A 22,100-nucleotide genomic window follows, 5' to 3' on the forward strand; every position below is an offset into this window, starting at 1 on the left:
TGTTTTTGTCGTGATTACTGCTGAAATCCAATTCCCGTGCTGTACTTTATCGGTTAAGTAGGAGGTTGAAGTGGCCGTTGTTTTTAAACGACTTCTCGCCCGTACGCATCTCCGTTTCTTCGACTGGATAATTCCAAAAACCGGGAAAGAGTCGTTCAAAATTTTGGTGATTGAAATGCATTTGTCCCAAATTTTCAGAGGGAATTCTTCTTGAATATCTATCCCTACTCAGACAGAAAGTGTGCTCGGGCATCAATTGTGCCTTCTAGAGAAGAAAGTAAGAAGTTACCTTGAGAGGAATGTCCTCGACGGCAACGCCGCGTGCTCTCACACGAGACAAACCGGGGACCTCAAGGAGTAGCCTTTCGGCTAAATTGAACAATAAAGCCAGAGCTATAACACCCACACGCGGAAAACAATCGATAAGAGAAAATACGCCGCTGAAACGAGTCCAAAAAGAGGTAGGGTGTGGTGGTGAAGGTAATTCGATTATTTCGTTCTTTCAATTCGACACGCGTTTCTCAATTTCTTATTTAAAGCGTCAGGACCTGGATGCCATCAATCATGCAAATGCATTGATCCGCCTTGATGCAATTCAAGGGGCTCGTGAGGCCAAGATCAATGTGAAGACGGGTGTGTCAAAAGAGGTGGCGCGCCTTCAAGATCAGGCAGCAATGTACTTCAGGCGTATTCAGGTGGAAAGGGTACGAAGCGCAATAAAACCATCACAATATCTAATCAGAAACTCACTCGCTAGCTTTATATTTGCACCATAGCGCAAGGTGGCAGAGCTAGAAGAGCAAGTAAATACTGCACAAATGAAAGTCCTCGAGCAAAAACAGAAGATGGGAGGTGTAAATGCGTCAAAAGAAAATGACGCAATACTAGCAAAGCAAACTCAACTCCTCGAAAATCGACTAGATAAAACGTTGGTGAAATTTAATCAGGCTCTAGGAGAGGTGAGTGTATAAAAAGTGCAACCTTAAATGTTCTTAATGTGCAATTTTAAATGCGCGAAAATCTGGAGATGACCAGGGCAACGACCTGTAGAATTGCACAGGAAACAACATTCGGACGAAGTGCAGAGCATACTGTGACGCCTTCTCCAAAATGAAGAGGTGTACAACTATCCTCATTCCTTCTGTATCTCTCATGTACACACATGTGCATGCGCACGCTTGCGTGTTGACTTATCAATGACACATTAACAGAATAAGAGGCTTAGAGAACGAATCGACCGCCTACGTATGGATCGAGTTGTCTACGACAATGTTTACAAGCGACTAGAACGATGCCTTCACGAAAAGAAGAAAGAGATGGCGCAAGTTATAGAGGACGCAAAACGGGTCTGCGTCGCGAGGGATAAGGCAAAGAGCGAAATTAATAATCTTAAGCAGCAGGCTGAAAAAGAAAAGGCCGAATTTCAAAGAGAGTGGGCAGAGTTGGGCCGTTTGATTGAAGAGGATCGGCAGGCTAGGGATTCCATACAGAAAACGATGGAAGCCGAGCGACGGAGCCAACGTCTCTCGGAGCAGTCGCATCGCTCCAAGAGCCCAGCAGGAAGAACTGGCCTGGTGACAAGTAAGCCAAGAGATAACTCCTCTGGTAATTCACCAATGGATGTGAACAAGCAATCAAAAGGGGATGAGAGTGGCATTCCTGGTGAAGTCGTCAGTCCCGATAGGAACGCTCTCAATGAGAAGTCAAGCAGCGCCACTGCATCCGCAGTCCCACTATCATCATCCGGTGCAACGACGGCTCCTTTACTGTCCCTCACACCCGAGAAAATACGACTATATGAAGAGGTTTTCGCCCAAGTACAAGAAGCAACGGGACTCGCTGATATTGAAGAGATGGTCACGAAATTTCTTGAAGCTGAAGAGAAGAATTTTTCGCTGTTCAACTATGTCAATGACCTAAACACGGAAATCGATGAACTGGAATCCTTCATTGGAGAGAATAAAAATGAAATAGAGAAAAATAAAGACCAGGGTAGCAACGCTGACTCCAGGCAGAAACGCTTGGCCCGGGCGGGTGAAGAACGCCAGCAGCAAATCAAAGCGAAAGCGGATGAGTACGAGCTCAAGTACATTGCCGCCACCAAAGCCATTAATCAGCTAAAAACGAGCATACACTCAATCTTTTCACGGTTAGGTTGTGCGACTACAACCCCCATGGAGGAGATTCTGGGAAACCAGGGCGTAACAGAGTCAAATATGATGCAATATTTGGGCTTCATCGAACAGCGTACCATCGAAATCCTTCAACTCTATCGTGCGAGACAGAGCAGAGATGCTACTAGCTCATTAAATGAAGCCGCTCACTCATCATCAACACCATTTCGCATTACCGTCCAGCCTCCCTCCCTATCGGAAATAGAGCGTGACGAGGAGGCTGCGACGCAGCCGCATGCCCAAGCCACCAAATTCAGAGGTTATACTGTGAGTAAGACTATCAAAAGCATAAATCATCCATCATTTGAAGAGGATGATGCAGAAGATCGGCCCTTAACGAGGCAAGAGTTGCAGGAAAAAGCCGTATCAAGTGCTGTGGGTAAATCGAAGCAGCAGAAAAGCAGTATGAGGCCTTGTGATGAACGACAAGCCATTTAAAGCCAAGAAAAGATGTCCGAAAATTTACACATTTCTATGAAAGGTGTTTCTCCCCATCGTTTATTTAAGTCACGACGAATTGGAATGTGCGTCTTGGCATGTGTATCAGGGTTTAGCAACGTTGCAAAAAGAAATAAGGGGCTGAAGCCATTTTTGTTACTCCTAATTGCTCTTCTTACTATACCTCCTGCTTTCTTACGAAGATCATTCCATCCTGTTTCCAGAGGCGAGCATTGCCTGCAGTTCAATCTGGGTGGTAAACGCACGTACGCGCCTGGGCGGCGAAAGCTGCCGAAGCGATGCCGGGCGGTCGCGGGCAGCGAGTTAACTACGGCAAGTATGCAGCCGCCTGTTTCTATCAACATGTGCGGTATGAGGGTCAAGATTGTTAATCGCCTTTTCCCCTACTTCTTATATCTTGAAAAATGTTACCCTGCAGAGAGCAGCCCTGCCCAGTATCCATTCACTCCTTGGTCGAGCCGCCGGCAGCTAGCATTAGGAGGAGCCCCCAAAATAGTTCAGTTCGTGAAGTTCGCACATACAGACCACGACCACCCCAAGTCAATTATAAATCAATCAAGTGATAAAAGAGCGGGGGTATCATGCAGATAACAAGAGGAGGGAAAAATTTCACTACGCAGGATGGGAGGAAAGGGCAGCACAAAAAAGTGACGAACATCAGGAAGCGCAAACATCCCGCTACGAATCTTGCCGCGGCCGTTGAGGATGTGGCACCACAGCAACATGTATCCCTTACTCCCCGTCATTATACTGTTTCAATAGCAGTGGCGGGCTCGATAGTACTCAATGCGCAATCACCGGAATTGCGGACGTATTTAGTAGGGGAGATCGCCCGAGCGGCCGCAATTTTTCAAGTAGATGAGATTGTGGTGTTTGGGGACAGCTCAGGAGCGAGTCCCTCCTATAATTGGGGGGATCCCAACTTGTTCTTTGGGCGCCTTTTACAGTACATCGAAACTCCTCAGTATCTTCGCAAGGCCATCTTCCCACATCACTCGGACCTTCGTTTTGCAGGCATTCTGAGCCCTCTAGATGCCCCTCACCACCCGCGGGCCCACGAGAACCTCGTGTATCGTGAAGGTGTAACGGTTGATACCCCCGCGAACAGCGCTGGAGGGTCTCTGGTCAACGTGGGATTACGCAACTATGTGCACTTAGACCGCCGCCTCAAGCCGGGAGTCCGCGTAACTGTAAAGCTAACCTCCTCCGACCCTGTCGGCGGCTCGGGACAGAAGCATCAACAGCGTCCTCATGAATTGTCCGGTGTTGCGGTTTCTCCCGCAGCTCCTCGTGAGACCGCGGGGCTCTACTGGGGCTACACCACCCGCTTAGCCAAGAATCTGACCGAGGTCTTCGCGCAGAGCCCTTTCAAGGGAGGCTACGATGTGACTGTGGGCACATCGGAACGAGGCCATCAAAGCATTGAGGACGCAGACTTTGTATTGCCCGCCTTCAAGCACCTTCTGGTGGTGTTCGGAGGGGTGGCGGGCCTGGAGGCCTGTGTGGAGGGGACGGCGGAGCTTGGTCTGTCCGCGAGCGAGACGCACACACTCTTCGACGTATGGCTGAACACGTGTCCCGACCAGGGGAGCCGAACCATCCGTACCGAGGAGGCTGTGCCCATCACCATGGCTCGGCTGCGGCCCTTCATCGTCAAGGCTGGGAAGAACGATTAGATGAGAACCCTTAGGAGCATTCTGCTTTATTTCTGATTTTACTTATTTATTGTCACTGACTTTTTCCAGCAAGTCAATCAATTGCTGACCATAAATAAAACCGGCATTCCCAGCAATTGCCTTTCGAAGCTCTACCTCCCGCCCCGCCAGGCCCGACCCTGTCTGCGTGGCCTCCGCCCCGTCCTCCAAAGGGGGCACTATGCCTTCCACAAGCCCCACACATCGACCCTCTTGCCGCAAATCCAACAAAGGGGCACCACACACGCCGTCCCCCAGCACACGGTCCATGACGGCAAACCCCCGAGCTTGCCTGTCCTTGTAGTGGCTGACCGTGCCCATACTCACACACAAGCGGCGAGGCTCCTGGTCCGTCCTGAGATCAAGCCGTACCGATCCTCCGGTCTCCAAATCCTCCACAACCTCTGTGTACTCTCCATCCTCTCCATCGCTCAAACTCCCATCATCTGCCCTCCTTTGCAGGCGCTCCACGGCGAAACCGGGGGACACGACTGCGTTGCCCGAGGACGGGACCCTCTCGCTCAAGATCAGTGGGTGCAACGGCAAGCCATGCTTCGCCATCCGCTGCATCACCTTTTCTTGGTCTTGTAGCCGAAGAGCACAAACATCCAACGAATCATGGTGAACCACGTTCGAATCCATCAAAAACCGTTCTAGTACCCGGCCTGTCTGCACTTCTGTCACATGCAGCACACATCGTGAGTGCTCCTCCCGCACGTGCTCCAGCCAAGGTACTGGATATAGCTTGGGCCAACGCCAAGGCGCCGCCACATGAGAGCATGTAAAGAAAATCAACGGGGCATGCTTGCTTTTCCGTTGTGGCAATTGTACACCAAAAGCCGTGCCACGGCAGAGCATCTCGTGTTGCAACATGCCCTGATCGGCCAGTCGGAACCAGGAACTAATAGACACACTTATGCGATGTAAGGGCAAGGTATTGCTGGTCGAGCTGACTCCTGCGCTGAAGGACCGGTGTCTGCCCATTTTGTGTCCCAGTGCCGGTGATAGGCGCAGGGAGGTTATTTTCATGCCTTCGGTTCCGAGGGTCATTGACCAGCGTGCATTCACTCGCCTGAATCCTGTCTACGGATATTTTTTCACGAATAAGATGTGAAGACTCGGAAGGTGGGGAGTGCCATGCCCTATGCTGGCTTCGAAAGCGCCCGTATCGAAGCAGCAGAAGCAAATAGGATGGTGTCGTCGCCTGCTGTGTTTAACCTCCTGGTGCCTCACCACGCCTTCACACGGCGTCCGACAGGGATATATTAGCATGACGAGTCCGGGAATAAGAACCAAGGCCTCTCATTACCGTACTATTCTGAGTGTATCGTCCTATTTCAAGCTTCCCGAGCAAGGAATGAAAGATTATGAGCTTCTCAGCCAGGGAACCGGGTTTTGTTTATCCGGTCCACCAGCTTTGTCTACCAAAGTCATCCTTTTAAGTTGCTCGCACGTCCTTGCGCCGTACAGATGGCAGCAATACTTCAAAAAGCCCTGGCTTGAATTTGTAAAAGATGAGCACGTTGAAAGAAGGATTAAGATTTGGACGTATGAGGCGGGAAACCCAGAAGCGGGACGATGGAGCAACGAAGCAAGAATAGAGGGGACTCCAGCTCACCATAGTTGTCTGGACCTGTGTATTATCCCTTTGGAAGATGGTATAGTTGAAACCTGTGCATTGGTACCTTACGATGAGAGGGACGACGGAGAAGTAATGATCGAAAAGGAGAATTTGACATTCCTGGGATTCCCTTCTACCGACACAATCAACATCGACAAGAAGGCTTGCCTGATGCACATACAAGGAAAGGCGCTTCTATCTTTTTCTGACACACAGGGTCGGACGTATGCCAAGACGAAAGAAAGACTGGTAGTGGGAATGAGTGGTGGGCCTGTGCTCGACGGCTCTGGACGATTTTGTGGCCTCTTCCAGGGAATTTTGCCTCCGGCGCCCCGAACGCCAGAAGAGGAGAGGCAGCAAGCCGACGGTGGCCTCGACCCCGTCCTTCGGCCACTACAAATAAGAAATTCAGAGCTGCACGCAGCTTTCATTCCTCAATTTGCAATTCGAGAGTACATAAATAGCGCAGTAATCAAATGAAAATCGTCCAGCAATTTTCGGATACTCGCCATTACATTCGTACAGTTACATTTTGAGTATACATTCAGCAGCATAAGAATTTAATTCTCTCTTCATGTCTCTTCTCTTGCGCATTGGCCGTTCAATGGCACAACGAGACCGCGCAGTGGGTACTCGCCATTTTGGAAAGAGCATCAACACGGCTTGAATGCTCCTTGTCCTCGTTCCCACGAATGCTACATTTTGATTTATTCTTGCCGTTGAGCTTCGCGCGCAGACGAATTTCCTCCTTTACCAAGAGCTGCTGACTCCTTAAACTCTCCGAAAGCTGACTGCTGAGTTCAGAGACCTGCAATTTGCTCGTTTGAAGGTCCTCACGCAAGGAAGCCAGCTGGTCTCTGCTGGCCTCTAGCTCCTGAGACGTGGAAGCCAGGTTCGAAAGCAAAATTTTATTGTCGCGAGAAATGCGTTGGGCGGCCTCTCTCTCTTCTCCCACGCTGCGATGCATCTCTTTTATAACGTCTTTGTATTCCCTTCTGACGCGCTGGAGGATGCGGCCTTGGCGAGCTTGGAAATCTGACATGACAGGCTCCTGCTCGCGCAAGACTGACTCAGCTTTGGACAGCTTGAGCTTTGAATTCTTGACGTGTTCGCGGATTTTGTCCTGCAGTTCATCCACTTGGAACCGCCACGTCGTCTCGGCCTCCTGCTGCCTCCGCTCCAACCGCGCAATTTGCCTCACTTTCTCTCCCAGCGTCGCCTCTACATTTACCAATTTTTCGCGCGTGGCAGCCAGCTCTTCGTCGCGCGCCCGGATTCTTGTCTCCAAACGACGCCTAGCCTCCGCCCATTTTCTGTCGCGCGCCGCTGCATCCGAAAGTCGAGCGCGTAGCTCCTCTGCAAGTCTGGTACTTTCCGCCTCCGCCGTGCCTCGTGCCATGTGGCTTTCCGTTAATCGTCTCGTCAGCTCTAGCACCTGTTCTCGGACACCGCCTTGTTCACCCTTGACCACGGTACATAATTCAGCGTATAACCTATCGGTCCGTCGCCGTTCCAAGCCCTCTTGCTCTAGTTCCGCCCGCAGACGGGCCTGGTGCTCAGCCACCTCCTTGAGCTCCTCTTTCTGCCGCTCGTACTGCTCCAGCAATTTAGCATTTCTTCTGTCCTTGCCTTGCTCTGTCCCTGCTCCTAGATCAGCAACCGCGACAGTCTGAATCTCCTGAAGACGATGGAGCTCCATACGAGCCTGAGCCTCGCCCTCTCGCGCTGTCGCTAGCTGCCGCATCGCCTCCTCTACCTGCGCCCGACACTGCATTTCTAGCTCCTTGACTTCCTTCTCACGGCTCGTGCTGTCTTTAATCTGCGCCTGTAAGCCTTCCACCTGGGCCTGCAGCTCCTCCATCACACCTACCATGTCCGTCGCGTCCCGCTGCGTGGATCCCAATGCCTCCCTCACCTCCTTCAGTTCCATCTGCGTCCTCTCCATACTCTCAAGTTGCGAACGCACCCTCGTGCTTTCTTCCGTCAAGGTCTCTACCTGAGCCTGCAAAGTTCGGGCGAGCTGCTCTGCCTCTTCGTATCGAGACTCCAAATGCTTGCGCTCTTCGCTCCAAGTCGCCTCTCGACTGCTCAGGCTTTCCTTAGCTTCCCGCAAGTTCTGCTCCAGAGACCTTATCTTCCTATCGGCGGCCATGAGAGAGGCTCTTACATCACGAAGATGGGCATGAGTCAAGGCCGCGGGGTCCTCAGAATTTCTTGATTTCTCCGTCGGGGTAGCGTCCCCCCTGAGGCCTCTTGAGGCGTCGCAGACCTCTGCAAGCTCGCGATAGAGGGTGTCGATGAAAAGGTCTTTCTCCAATAGAGAGCGTTTGGCCTCTCTCAGCTCTAAAGTCGCCATCTTGGCCTCTTTCACCAAAGCAGCATTGTCGCCACGCAAATGGCTGGATCGTAGGGCCAGCTCACTTTCACCTCTGTCCTTGATTGTATGTTGGACGGTGCTCTCCGTTGCTGCATCGTCACCCTCTGTTGATTCCCGGGTTGACTCTCTGTCAGACTCTTCGTTATCTACTGTGAGACATGGTTGGACTTCACAGCTACAGCTTTGCTCGGCTCGCGCGAATGCAGCTCGATGAAGGTCTTCATTTTCTAATGCCAAAACTTCGGCCTTACCCGCCAAAAATGCCAGCTTTTCCGCCTGTAAACCATTCAAATGCTCCAATTCCTCAATACGTCCATCATATGCGGCAATCAAGGGCGTCATAGCGGCGACGTCCAGATTCCACTCCGGGAAGTCAGGCAAAGCCTCTGCTGAGGACCTCAACCAGGCACGGTTCATGTGGGCCCTGTTGCGGCCAGTCTGAATGTTTTGATACAATTTGAGCTCCTTCAGGCAGCGCTGCAGCTGATCCTTCAAAAAGATGCTTTCAGCTTGGATGTCTGCCATTGTCTCTTCTTGTTCCCCAAAAAGGTCATCGGGGTGCTCCATGTAGGGAGGCGATACCCACAACAAATGAAAAAATGACGAAATTAAAGAAGGATAGAAGGAGGTGACGAACCGTCGATTTATAAGTAGAATTTGTGTACAAGCTTGTGTGATCCCTGGCGATTTAATTTGAAAAGTTTTATTACGGCGCAGTCAGTTGTGAATGTCAAAAGCCAAATTGGTGGCCCATATCCTCGCCGTCTGCGAGTGCTCGGCGAGACATGGACGTGTTGCTGGCTTCTGGCTTGAATTTGGGACGTCTTACTATATTTCCGATCCCGATTTCGTTCAATTCAAAAGCAGCAGTAGGTGTCAGCGTATTGACAGGGAAGGGGATCTGTTGGCACGACAGGCTTGGTAAAGTCTCCCTTGCTCATAGCCATCAAGGCCTTGCGTTCTGTAGCGTGTCGCTGAGGAGCTCGAAAGCGCAAAAAGCTTTTTCTAATCGCGTACCATGGCGAATAAATATATTGCCGGGCAGATTGGAAAAAATCGTGGTCGAAGCCGAGGTTCTACTCCACGTGGGGGAATCCTCCCTTCAGAACAGCGAAAGCGGTCGCGGCAAGACTCGTCAGAGGAGGGAAGGAGTGTCACGGCCGCGACCAATGCACCAGAGCCTTGCCTCAAGCGAAGTCGGTTTATGGGCGTCACAGGCGCAGGAGCTGCTATCAATAGTGTTCTCAAAAGTGCGGACCCGTCATCTTATCGTTCTAAGCGCAAAACTACGACCAAAATAAATGCCAGTAACGAAGAGATGAATATTGATGAGAGCGACACAGGTGCGAATACAAAATGCATTGATGATGCCGACCAAAAAACTGACGATCGGCTCAAGTCAGGCGTGGTACTTAATATGCGGAGGAAAGTTGCAGCTGCGAAGAAAGGACTGTTGGAAGCTCTGGCTCGATTAGTTAGCGGCCATCGACAGAAAGAGGGCCCTTTGGAGAAAGCGGACACCCAACGATCGGCTCATTTTTCGTCAATCCAAGCTCTAAAAAGACCTAAAAAGCCCATCCAAAGCCCAAGTGAGGCGTCGACAGACAGTGAGGCAGCGCAGTACCTCCCGATCTCGAAAGATTCGGAGTCGGCTGCCCTCAAAGCATCCCCGCGCCTCTCTCTCAATCCTCGTCGTCGCTGCAGTAAAGCAGGAATCCTATCAAAGGATCAAATCTTGGCTTCCACGCTCCATGCTGGTGCTGAAGTGAAAGAAAGGGGGCCTGACGAAAGGCCAGTCCGGTCGACGAAGTCCTTGAGCACGGAGAGGAAGGATCGTGGCGATATGGGCCCAAGCACCTCCGCACGTCAACAAGAGAGAAAGCGCAGAAATAAGAGGCAGCAGAAGGAGAAGCACTCCTTGCGGCTGGCACTCAAAGGACGGCGTCACTACAATGCGGAGGGGGTTGTAGACGAGGAGGCGACCAGATGGGCGCTCCCGTCGAGAAAACGAGCCCTGGGGAGGCAGGTATATAACAAACAGGGATATGACAGATCGGAGGGACAACACGACGACGCGAAAGATGGGAAGGGAGAGCAATCAAACGCAGGGAAAGGAAAAAGGTCAGGAAGGCAAGCAGGTGCTAGCAAAAGGAGCACACGATCACGGGCAGGGGATCCACGAGCCGCGCAGGACTCTCGCCTCAAGTCCGCGCCCAGCAAAGGGGCTGAGGCCTCCACAACTCGAAGGCGTCATAAGAATGACAAACATGATTATTCTCATGCGCACTCCATGCGCATGTTTGAGGAGGGGAAGAAGGAAGGAAGGGGGAGGAAGAAGGAGAAGAGGCCGCCGCTTGAGGAGGAGTCGGAGGCGGATGAGCGCCCTCACCCTCGCCGTCATTCGTTCCCTCCGCTGCAAACACGCTCAAGGACGAGAGTAAAGAGGTCAAGCAGACTGGCCAGAAAGGATCGACGCGTCTATGGAAAGGATGGTTTTCGCGTGGTGACGCAGGAATCTTGTGCAGAGCTTCCCACAGAGGCGAGGGCAGGCCGCAAGAGGATGCGACGAAAGCGAAGGGCCTGGGTGAAAGGGGTCGTAACGGTACAAGCGCCCGAAGATATCCTCGGCCAACGCGCCAAAAGGCATTTGAAGGCACTGGGGGACAATCTCTTCACGCTCAAGGCCCTTTCGGATCGGTGGGCGGGCACAGCCAACGTGGAGGCGGACGAGCGGCATGTCCCCTTGCGCCAAACGAGGACGGAGGCAGAGGCCAAATTGACGACAGCCAAGCGTCAACTCCGCGAGTCTATGGCACAGCTGTTGAACCTTTACAAAGAGGAGGCTCTGGAAGACAGTGACTGGGAGGCAGAGGAGGCCACCTGCGCTGTATGCGGGGGGGGGGAGGCGACGGACGAGAATGACATTGCAATCTGTGACAAATGTCGCGTCCCCTACCACCAAGACTGCCACGCTCCACCCCTCCGGCCTGAAGACCTTGGCGAGGAGGAGGATGAGTGGTGGTGCAGTCGATGCGAGCTTGTCTATGATCGGCTCTCGAACGCCGTGCTGGACGCCTACGGGGTCGAGGAGGAGCGCGCACGGACTTTTCGTCGGGTACAAAGCCTGCTCGAGGACGCAGATGACAGCAAAGCTGAAGGCGCCGACCATGAGGAGAGTGAAGAGGAAGATTCAGATTATGTCACGGAGGAAAGTGAGGACGAGGACGAGGACGAAGACTCAGGCTCCGAGGACGGCAGAGGGGAAGACGAGGAGCGGGGTGGCGGTGGTAGTAGCGACAATGGGAGTCGCAGTGCGGCCTTATCAAATGACAAAGTAGGTCAAAAGCTTCGGGCTGAAAGAAAGGAAGAAGCGCCCAGAAAAGGTCAAAATAACCGCAAACAGGATAAGGAGAGCTATGCGCGTGCGCGGAGCAGCAGTACTGGAAGCTATCACTCAAGCGAGGACGAGGACTTCGACAGCGATAATTCTTCATATTCATCCGGAGATAGCTTTGACTCGGACTTTTATTAGCGTTCTTGAGACTTGTGAATCACTCAAAAGTCGGTCTTTCATGTCATTCTCTGCGCCAATTCTTCTTCACCATTACGAGCCCATCGATCGTACTTGCCTGAGGAAGAGTGATCAAACGCTTTCTTGGCATTCATAAGGCAAAAGAATGTCAATATCAATGCTCCATAGGTATATTGCTAGATTTAGGAAGGAGAAATTTTCTTTAGGATGACACAAACCGCCCGCAGAGGAACTTTGCCTGGGTAAAGGTCGGGGGATCGCATGGGCCTAGTCAAGAGGGGAGGCGGCGGAGGAAGGTGCTACTGGAAGAACCCATGAGTAAGGGCAATCTGTGGTCATTATCCTATCAAGAATGTAAATACGGAATGCTGAATCGTAGATCCAAAAAATAGCCTCAAATCAACATTCGCACCGAAGGATTTGATTCAGTAATCGAGGAGCTTGTTGGAAGATCGAATGGGTGGAACGGACTGCAACCCCCAACCCACCGCGACCTTCTCGAACGTGAAAACTACAACTCGACGGGCATCAACAATTTGGGCTGCGAAATCCGTCACCACTGATTTCTCTACCTTTTTTTCTTTCAAGCAGAGGAAGTGTAGTTACCGGCACCAGGACAACGATGTCGATTCGGCCTAGATCACGGCAGCCGCTGACTCTGCTTCTTGTGCTAGCCTCCTGTACCCTCCCCAGCCTGGCGTTTCTATATCAAGGAGGCATCCGTCTGACACCGCGGACGCATTCCGTACGGCATGGCACATTACGAATGATGGCCAAAAACGTGAAGTTTGGAGACAAAGGTCTGGATAAGCTTGTGGAGGGCATAAACGTCGTGGGAAATGCCGTGAAGGTTAGTACACATTGAGTATCTTGCCGCACGGACTTAAATTTCCTGGCTGGTTGCGCATACTGACAGACAGATAACAAACTCATCTTTCAGGTCACGCTTGGTCCTTCTGGACGGAACGTTGTGCTATCCCGGGCCGATGAGCCGTACCCGCAAATAGTGAATGACGGCGTCACCATCGCCCGCGAAATAGACCTAGCCAACGAGGAGGTGAATGTAGGGGTTCGCTTGATTCAAGAGGTGGCCAAGAAGTCAGACCGCCGGGCGGGGGATGGCACAACTACATCAATTATTATCACCCAGGCCATAGTGAACCAGGGGCTTAAGTACGTCAAGTCGGGCATGAACCCCGTGTCTCTGCGCAAGGGTATAACGGGTGCTACGGAAATGTTGGCCCAACGCATCCCCACGATGGCGCGCAAGGTGAATGGAGTGGAGGATCTTGAAAACATCGCCACGGTTTCAACAGGTGGAGATCGAGACATGGCCAAGATAATTGCGAGCGTCTTTGGCCGGGTGGACCTGGATGCCAAACTTGGAGGCGCCACCCTGCTCGAGGACGGCAACACCACGGAGGACGAATTGGAAGTCAGCTCAGGCATGCGTCTGGACCGCTCAGGCTATGACACGGCGTACTTTGTGACGGACACGGAGCGCATGGTTTGTGAGCTCCGCAAGCCGCGAGTACTGGTGACCAACTACCCGCTCCTCCACTCCTACCAGCTAGTCCCGATCCTAGAGGAGGTAGCCAAAACGGGGGAGTCCTTGCTCATCGTCAGCGAGGAGACCAAGGACGAAGCGCTATCGCTGCTGGTGGTCAACAAGTTGCGCGGTTTGGTGAACGTCTGCTCCGCGCGCGCTCCCTTTGCGGGCGCGCGGCGCAAGCAGTTCCTTCAGGACATCGCCCTGGCCACTGGGGCCACCTTCATCGACTCGGACCTGGGAATGATGCTGCAAACGGCGACCATGGAGATGCTGGGGGTGGCTGAGACGGCAACGACGACGCGGGAGCATACAACGCTCCGCACGTCTGAGATATTTGAGGACATCATCGCCGAGCACGTGGGGAACTTGAAACGAGAACTGGATGCGTGCGACAACGTCTATGACGAACAAAAGCTGCAGTATCGAGTCGCAGCTCTTTCGGGAGGGGTGGCCGTCATCAAAGTCGGGGCGGCGACCGAGACGGAGCTGAAGGACAAAAAGCTACGATACGAGGACGCGCTCAACTCCGTGCGTACTGCGATCGAGATGGGCGTGTTGCCGGGAGGAGGCTCCGCGCTGGTCTATCTAGGCATGGAGATGCGAGACGAGATCCTTGCTGCATTTCCAGACAAGGAGGAAAGGGCTGGCGCAGAAATCGTCTTGAAAGCAATCGAGGAACCCGTGCAGCAGATTGCGCGGAACGCGGGCATGTACCCTGGTAGGGTATTGGAGCAGATCAAGGAGAAAAGGGAGTGGGGTTTTGGCATGAACGCGGCCACGGGGAAATATGAAAACCTTTTGGAGACGGGTGTGCTGGACTCAGCCAGCGTGGTGCTCCATGCGCTGAGCAATTCCGCATCTATCGCTAGCCTAGTGCTCACGACGCAGGTGGTGGTGACTGAGAAGACTGAAGGAGCCATAAACCAGATGTAGGGGTTAACAATTCGGCAGAATATCTTCCATATGCCATGGAAGACACGCTGAATATTCACAGTAAAACGAATCAAAGCAAACTTTTCTTCACGTCAAAATGCCTGATATTCTAGCTTTTCCCACTTTTTTGATACCTTACTCGGTTTAGTTTAGTAAGCCTATTCACTAAGTCTTTTCCGTACGTGCTCGTGGAAAGCCTACGTGGTCACAGAAGGCGTGACTGAAGCCGGGTGCCGTGCAACATTCTCCCCACCAACCTTCGCAGCTGACGCGTGTGTCGTGTTTGCGTCCGGCAACACATTTGCAGCATCGTCATCCTTCTCTGCCAGCTTCAGGTGCTGTCCTACAGGATCTTGAATTGCGAAGTCGTCTACATAAGGATAGGAGACTTGAATGGGCGAGGGGCGTATGAATGGCAAGTCCATGCACTGCAAGGCTGCTAGCGTGTCCGCCTCCACTTGCTGCCGACGCAGTGTGCGAGCGACTTGTGCCTTGAAGCTAGCTATGACCCCCGAAAGGGAAAATCGGCGATTAGCTACATCCGGCTGGCCTGTCAAGGCCATAACCTCTAGTGATTGTTGTGGAAAGGCTCTGTAACGTCCCCACTGCTTCTTAATGGGGAGCCGAGAGCTGTGCCACCACAGGAAGCCGAGAGGGTCCCGTACACAGGAAGGCAAGGCATGCTTCTGTATGTGAAACATGAGGCGCTCACGCTCCACAGCTTCAAGAAAACGGCTTCGCAACCTTATAAGTGTTGACATGGTGGTATTATGAGAATTTTTCTGCACCCAAAAAATACATGTCATCATACCTCCTCAGCGCTCTGTCGTTACAGCGTGACTGCCCTCTCAATCAACTTACCGGTCATGTTCCGCTTTGAAGTTCAGCCTCAAGTTCTCTGTGTCGCGACGGTGCTTTTCACGCAAACCCCCCCATGTCGTGACAGTAGAGAAAGGCCCCGCCTCGACAAAAGAGGGCGTTTGCTCGTCCCACCCACCGCTTGTTGTAGCAAGAATGCGTTCACGACGAGCCTCCAGCACTGAAGCAATACGCATCTCGCGCAAGATGTCCTCGCGAGCGACACGCTCCAGAAAGAAGTCTTGTGTCTTGCTGCCAGCCTCCTCCGCCGCACGTTTGGCCTCCAAATCCCTCATGGCTTTCGACGGACCTTCGTACGCGTTCTTGCCCCGCTTTGGTCGTGTGACAGCTGCAAAGGGATCGTAAGGCCTGCGTTTGAGGGGATGATGTGGTTGCACACCTGCTAAAGGGGGCGCTCTAACGGAAGCTGCCGCAGCACGTGAGTGGGCGAGCGGGGGAGCTACTAGGGCGGATCGGCGCATCGGCACTGAGGACTTGATTGCAACGAGTCCCGATGAAGCTACCGATGCGCTTCTTTCTGACGCATCTTTTACCGCCACACCCACCTTAAAATCCTCAATAGATGGCTTTTCGCTGGCATGACCCCCATGCGAAGGAAGGGACTTGGCACGTTTCTTGGTAGCCGACTTTTTGACCGATGCCGGGGCGGGGCCCTGTGGGAGTGCACCGCGGGGGTTGTTGCCTCTGCAAGGCGTCACTGTTGATGCGCCGCTCTGTAGCTTGGGGGCCAGTGCGTCCACAGGGCTCATTAACGGGCAGTTGCCGATGCTGCCGCGGCTGTGTCCTTTTGACGGGCCCTTCCCTTTGGCGACGCCACCGTCCCCCTCCCTGCATCCTTGCCTGCCGACTTTGTTGGGTTCCAATTGTCCTAGCGCTCTCCGGCGTACGGCGACGGCCTCCTCCTTCGCCTGATCCAGTCGCAGGGGCTCCACCGTGATCTCGCCGCAGTTCTCGTCCGCCAGCCAGCGAGTCTGCATCACTACAGGGGTTGCCATCTCGGGGCTCCCCACCAAAGCGAGGGAGAAGCTCACATCCTCGTCCACCTCCGTGGTCAGACTGTGCACCGGCACCAGCTTCCCAGTTGCCGAGGTGGCGCCCGTGTTCTCATAGCAGTGGACCCCCCCATCGGAGCAGACGACCAGGACTCGACCCCCCTGCGTCCCCTCCCCCTGGGTACCGACCACGTCTTTCACCGAGCAAAGTTGGCGACGCTTGGCCTTGCCGCCCGATAGCGCTTTGGAGCTCACCGTTGTGGGAAGTGGGAGCTCCATGCGGTTGAGCTCGCAGCAGGCGTCTAAGCGCACTAAGGAGAGCTGGCACGTGCCGCCGAAGGCATAGTCCCCGCAGACGGCCCTTATATCTTGCGTGTTAAGGATATCCGTGTATGGGGCCCTGTCCTTTTTTTCCAAAGAGGATAAATCCCACACTCGTAAGTTCTGTCCACAGCTTTTAGAAACTGCCTCTAATCCTCCCGCTCGCACTGTCAGGAGCTCGATGCTCATACCGTTCGAAGCCAAGTCGAAAATGCATTCCCACGTGGGCGCCGAGCATTCCACCTGACTACCTTGTTGAAAGCGCCAAATGTGAAGATTTTTAATGCCAAGACCGCAAATGAGACGATACTCCGGTGGCTCTGCCTCTGACTCCATCTCCCAAGCACCGAGACCAGATGCGGCTCGCGTGGGGGCGACGCGGGTCACCGCTCCAAACCCTCGCAATTTAGCGTCCAAATTGGTGTGACATTCGATCAATAATTCTGCAGTGGCCTTGCTGAGATTCACGTCTTCGTTTTCTTCGCCCCCGGCATCCAGGCCCTCACCGAAATGCCCTCGGGGCAGCCGTGTCAGGTCATAAGCGAACATTTCCACTGAACCCCGCAGCACCCCCGCAAATGCGAAACGCCCGTCATCTGCCACCTCCACATGAAATATAAGATTAGTGATGAGCCCTTTGGCGTGAATTTGGCCCAGAAGCAGCCCCTCGCTACCCCAGGACGGGTGCAGCATCGAGTAGAGCCGAAGAGTGCCATCGCTGCAGCCGGCAATAACGTAGGCCCCATCGGGCGTTAAATCGACGGATGTTACCCGTCCACTAGGCGTAAATCGTCGGAGTGGGATTGAGCATTTCGCTTCCGTCTTAGGAGGGGAGCCTGAAGGCTCAGCCGAGGTAAGTATCTCGAGTTTCTCTCTAATATGACCTCCCTCGCGTCCTGGGGCTCGCATGGGAGAAGTTTTATCCAAAGAACCATTTTTGCCAGAGGGATCAGCATATATGCACACAGGGGTCTCCATGCTCCTGTGCACATGATGTGTACGGCATAAGCGTGGGTGTGGAAGTATGAAGTCAGAAAGCTCGTCGTCGAGTACCCCGCAATTCAAATAAGGAATGGGCGGGAAAGCAACCTCCTGGTCAGATGCGGCGTTGCCGATGCACACTGCTCTTGTCCTGGCTCATTTTACTGTGGGCTCTGGTATTCTTCATATCTTCAACATCAGGTTTGTAATAAATGGTAATCCCCAGAGGCCAAAGCGTGAATGAGTAGGTGCTTGTGGTTTAACTCGAGAACGCGCGGCTAATTGCGACTCTACCTCGCCTGCCCTACGCTCTCTGCCTCTACGACTGCTCAAGCACTCTATATTACCGCATAACACAAGTAGTACAGGCATTCATTGACATGCAGCGGAAAATTATGTTGCCAGGAACAGAGGCTCCTGTTTTTGTTGCCCATTGACGACCAAACAACCAGCATGCGCCTCCTTCTTTCCCTCCTCACCGTTGGGGCGCTCTCAAGAAGGACGACAACCTATGCCTTCAGATTCATCCCCTTCCTCGCCACTCGTCCAGCACCACCGCATCTCTGTTCAATATCCGCTTTACGTTTTTCCAACCCATACCGCCATGAATCCAGAGAGAAGACAGGTCAGAGTCGGATGCCCCATCCATCTCCTACAACCCTCCTGCCGCACGCACAACAGCCGCCACATGGGAAGGGCAAATCTACATCACCCCTCGTTGAATGGTCGTTAAGGCGCGTAGGAACAACCCCTGCGATCGATCTTCTGGAAAACGCTCTGGAGGAGGATCGATTAACCAATCTTGGGGTGGGTGACGACGAAGGGCTCCTCACGGCCGCGCTCAAAGAATGCCGCTCTATTGGCGACGGTAGACGAGCACTCAGGTATCTAGGCATGGTAAACGATTATCAACTTCGAGAGATAGATTGCGTGTCCACAATCTATGCATGTGCGGCCGAGGGTCTGACGGACGAGGCTGTCAGTGTCTTCCGTCGGCTGGCAAGGAGGAAGAGAGGGCCCGTCCGAGCTTGGGGTCCGCCGTGTTACGTCGCCATCATCGTGGCCTGCAGCAAGGGCGGTCGACCAGAGGATGCGGTGGCGTTTTTTTCAGAGATGGGGGTGAACGGGGAGCCGGCCCCAGACGCAGCCTGCTACGCCGCCATGATGGAGACCTACCGCCGGTCCGGGCGCGCCTCCGAGGCCTTGGCCCTCCTGGAGGACCTGAAGGCGTGCGGGATGGCCGAGGCTCCTGGGAGGCCGGCACCTCGAGGGTCACACTTGGTCCTGGCCGCCACGATCCGGGCCCTCACGGACCTGGGCCGCCCAGCCGAAGCCTTGGAGCGCTTCGACAGGCTCGGGGGCTGGCGTCAGGGGTCATTCCGGACGGCGGGTGCTACGGGGCGGCGCTGGAGGCCGCGGCCGACCTGGGCGACTGGAGACGGGCGCTGCATTTAATCGAGGAGATGGGTCGGGAAGTGGAATACAAGAACGTTCGAGGCACGTTCGTCCGGCGGCAGCTCCGGGTCGGGCGTCAGCATTATGTGGCGGCGATGAGGGCCTGTGCCAAAGCAGGGGAGAGCGAGCAGGCGCTGGCGCTCCTACGAGACATGCGGACGCGCGGTGGGGTCCGACCAGATGAGAAGTGCCATCGGTGGGCCCTCTTTGCCTGTTGTCAAGACGCACAGTGGCGCCGCGCCTACGCGATGCTCCTGGAGGGCCCCGCCCCGCCATCCTGCGACGCCCCGTGGACCCTGCCCTGTTACACGACCACCATGCGGGCACTAGTCAGGGCAGGTCAGACAGAGGAGGTGCTGGCCCTCTGGGATCTCCTTCTCGTCCGAGGATTGGCTCCTGACGCGGGCACGGGGGACATCGCCCTGAGCGTGGCTGGGAAGCAGAAAAAGTGGGAGCTCGTCAAGGCCATATTCGACGAGCTCCAGGGCCGCGGAGTGGAGCCTTACGAGGCCGGGATAGGCGTCGTCATCGAAGGTCTGTGTCAGCAGGGGCAGCTAAAGGAAGCTCTCGCTTTTTTGCGGCAGGTGTCGGCGCCCAACGTGATCATGTTCACCAGCGTCTTGTCCGGCATGGGCCGAGCGGGGGAGCTTGCGGGCGCGCTGGCCTTGTTGGAGGAGATGGAGACAAAGGCAGGCGTGACGCCGGACCACGTGGCGTTGACCTGTCTCGTGGACGCGTGCCTGAAAGCGGGTGACGTGGAGAACGCCGGCCGGCTCGCCTCCCGCCTGGAGGCCAACGCCTTGGCGCAGGTCGATTGCCCGGGCCAGGCCGAGGGGATGCAGGAGGACGAGCGAAGTTTTGGGGTGCGTGTGCGGACAATGCTGGAGCAAGGGTACTGGGAGGACGCTTGGCGCACCATCAAGGATGCGGAGACAGTGGAGGGCCACGTCCCGGTCCCCGCCATGTCCTACAGCGTGCTCTTGAACGCCGCTGCGAAGGAAGGGCGCTGGCGAGACGCATTGGAAATGCTCCTGCACATGCGTGAGAAGCGAGGACTGGAGCCGAGTACGGTTGACCTGTCATCGGCTATCAACGCGTGTCGGGTAGGGGGGGAAACGCGGACGGCCTTAAAGCTCCTCGAACTCCTCGACCTCCGACGCCGGGCACGGGGCCGCCTCGGGAAGCGCGCGGCGGAGCCATGCCACAGAAATGGCGGGAAAGTCTTGCCGCGAAGAGAGGTGGCGGAGAACGAGGAAGATCTCAGTCCCTACCAAGTTACTTACGGATTGGTCTTGGACCTTCTCGCGAGGCAAGCCTCCTCTGCCTCCCAGACCCCTCCTTGAGGGGCGAGACGTTTGACGGGAAAACCTCCATTTCAAGTGTACAAAGAGCACAAACGGAAGATTGAAAAATCGATAAGACAAGATACAAGTACGAAAGCACATGCGCGCAGCTTGCATTTTTCTTTTCATCTTAAGCCTGCCGGTCCCTCCTCGTATACGTGCCGTTGAACCCCTTTCTCTTGCCTAGCTTTCTTTACTCTCCCCTGATCCCGCACTCGCTTTCTTCTTTGCTTCCTCCTGTTCCGCTTCGATGGAGGCGGAGAGTGCTGCCAGCGTGGCCTCGTCCAGCATACGCATGGGCCGACCCTGCGTGATGACGGCAACCTCCATGTTCTTGGCCCCGGAGTCCACCACCTCCAGCAGTGTCTTGACCGTCAAGCGGATGGCATTTTCTTCCTCCAGGTCATCCGCCCACTGCTTTTCAAGATACTCTTGCATGTTGGAAGAGTTTCGGCCGCCCACGGCTGTCGCCTTCCACGCCGAATAGGTGCCAGCAGGATCGGTCTGATAAAGCACGGCACTGCCGTCGGGGTTGGTCCCTGCGATGACACACGAGACGCCGAATGGCCGCACTCCCCCCCGTTGTGTGTACTTCTGCTGGGTGCGTGCAATGTATCGCGCCACATACTCTACTGTGGGCGCGTCCTCGTACGTGAGCCGGTAGCTCTGACACTCCAGGCGGGCCTTATTCACGAGCACGCGCGCATCCGCCGTCAGCCCCGCAAACGCCAGCGTCACATGCTCATCAATCTTACAAATCTTCTTTATGGTACGAGGATCATGCAATTTCGCTGTTGCGCGACGCTCCACCCCCAGAATAACAGAACTCTTCCCCCGTACGCCGACTGCAGACGACCCTCGTTTGACAGCTTCTATGGCATACTCCACTTGAAACAAGTGCCCATCCGGCGAGAAAACAGTAATTGCACGGTCATACCTGTGTTCGGAAATGTTCAAAAGGGAATAATGGTTCATGAGAGTGAACAAAATACATCTGTACAAATGGAGGAAAAAAAACGGCCAGGTCCTAGATAATGCAGAGCGGCCTGATAGGATCATAATATCCTGGAATCTCACTGCGGTCACAGAGTAAGAAGGTCCTCCCTCGTAACATGAATATCATACATATTATGAATATGAATATGAATATACATCGATGTCGGAAAGATTGTGACCAAATTGCCCAGAGAAAAGGGCATTGCGGGACGCAGGGAGCAAATGGAGGCCTATCGCTAGAATTCGTCGTCTTCTTCATTAAATACGTACCGACTTGCCATGACTAAAGGAGCGCCCTCAGTCGAAAGGGGTCAAGTAGAGCTGTAATTGTTAAGAAGATGCGATGAGCGAGTGAAAGAGATCTCACCAAGGCAAACCAAGAAAGCAGCACGACCGGGGCGAGAGAGCGGAAGACGGCAAGCTTCTTCTCGAGCGACGGCTTCCTTCTCACTGCCGCCCTCCCCCGGTGGTCAAGAACGATCTGCCTACCCCGTGATTCCGCCACTCCGATTCCATGAACGGGAAGGACGTGGGATATTTTCACATGTTTAGTTGCCAAGGTCTCAGTTGGACATGGTGCATGGGTTGTAGAATAACTGCGCCTGTTGATGGCGACTTGTCTCGATCTCAAGCCGGAATTCCGAGCAAGTGGCGCGTCCAGGTCACGACACAGAATGACGCTCCAAACCCGCAAGCATCGCGTTATACGAAATATGACAGTTTTTCAATGTGAGACTCTCCGGCACAAGACAAGCACTGATTATGAGAGACTTTGCTGTCTTGCAACTTTG

At 54.0% G+C, this 22,100-nt stretch overlaps 3 protein-coding genes across 3 annotated transcripts; all 3 read left to right on the plus strand.

The window, feature by feature from the left end:
• Nucleotides 1–5,606: 5,606 nt before the first annotated feature.
• NGA_2002400 (uncharacterized protein) lies at nucleotides 5,607–6,338 on the plus strand (the record flags this gene model as incomplete). The annotated part of the gene is made up of 1 exon (XM_005856284.1): nucleotides 5,607–6,338. A coding segment is annotated over one exon (732 nt), but the record flags the coding sequence as incomplete, so codon positions are not given.
• Nucleotides 6,339–18,218: 11,880 nt separating this feature from the next.
• Nucleotides 18,219–18,722, plus strand: NGA_2029700 (mitochondrial protein; the record flags this gene model as incomplete). The annotated part of the gene is made up of 1 exon (XM_005856288.1): nucleotides 18,219–18,722. A coding segment is annotated over one exon (504 nt), but the record flags the coding sequence as incomplete, so codon positions are not given.
• NGA_2006800 (pentatricopeptide repeat10) lies at nucleotides 18,710–20,414 on the plus strand (the record flags this gene model as incomplete). Its single annotated transcript, XM_005856285.1, has 1 exon — nucleotides 18,710–20,414. A coding segment is annotated over one exon (1,604 nt), but the record flags the coding sequence as incomplete, so codon positions are not given.
• Nucleotides 20,415–22,100: the final 1,686 nt, after the last annotated feature.

The sequence above is a fragment of the Nannochloropsis gaditana genome (genome assembly GCF_000240725.1).
Source record: "Nannochloropsis gaditana CCMP526 unplaced genomic scaffold scaffold010, whole genome shotgun sequence".
NCBI lineage: Eukaryota > Eustigmatophyceae > Eustigmatales > Monodopsidaceae > Microchloropsis > Microchloropsis gaditana.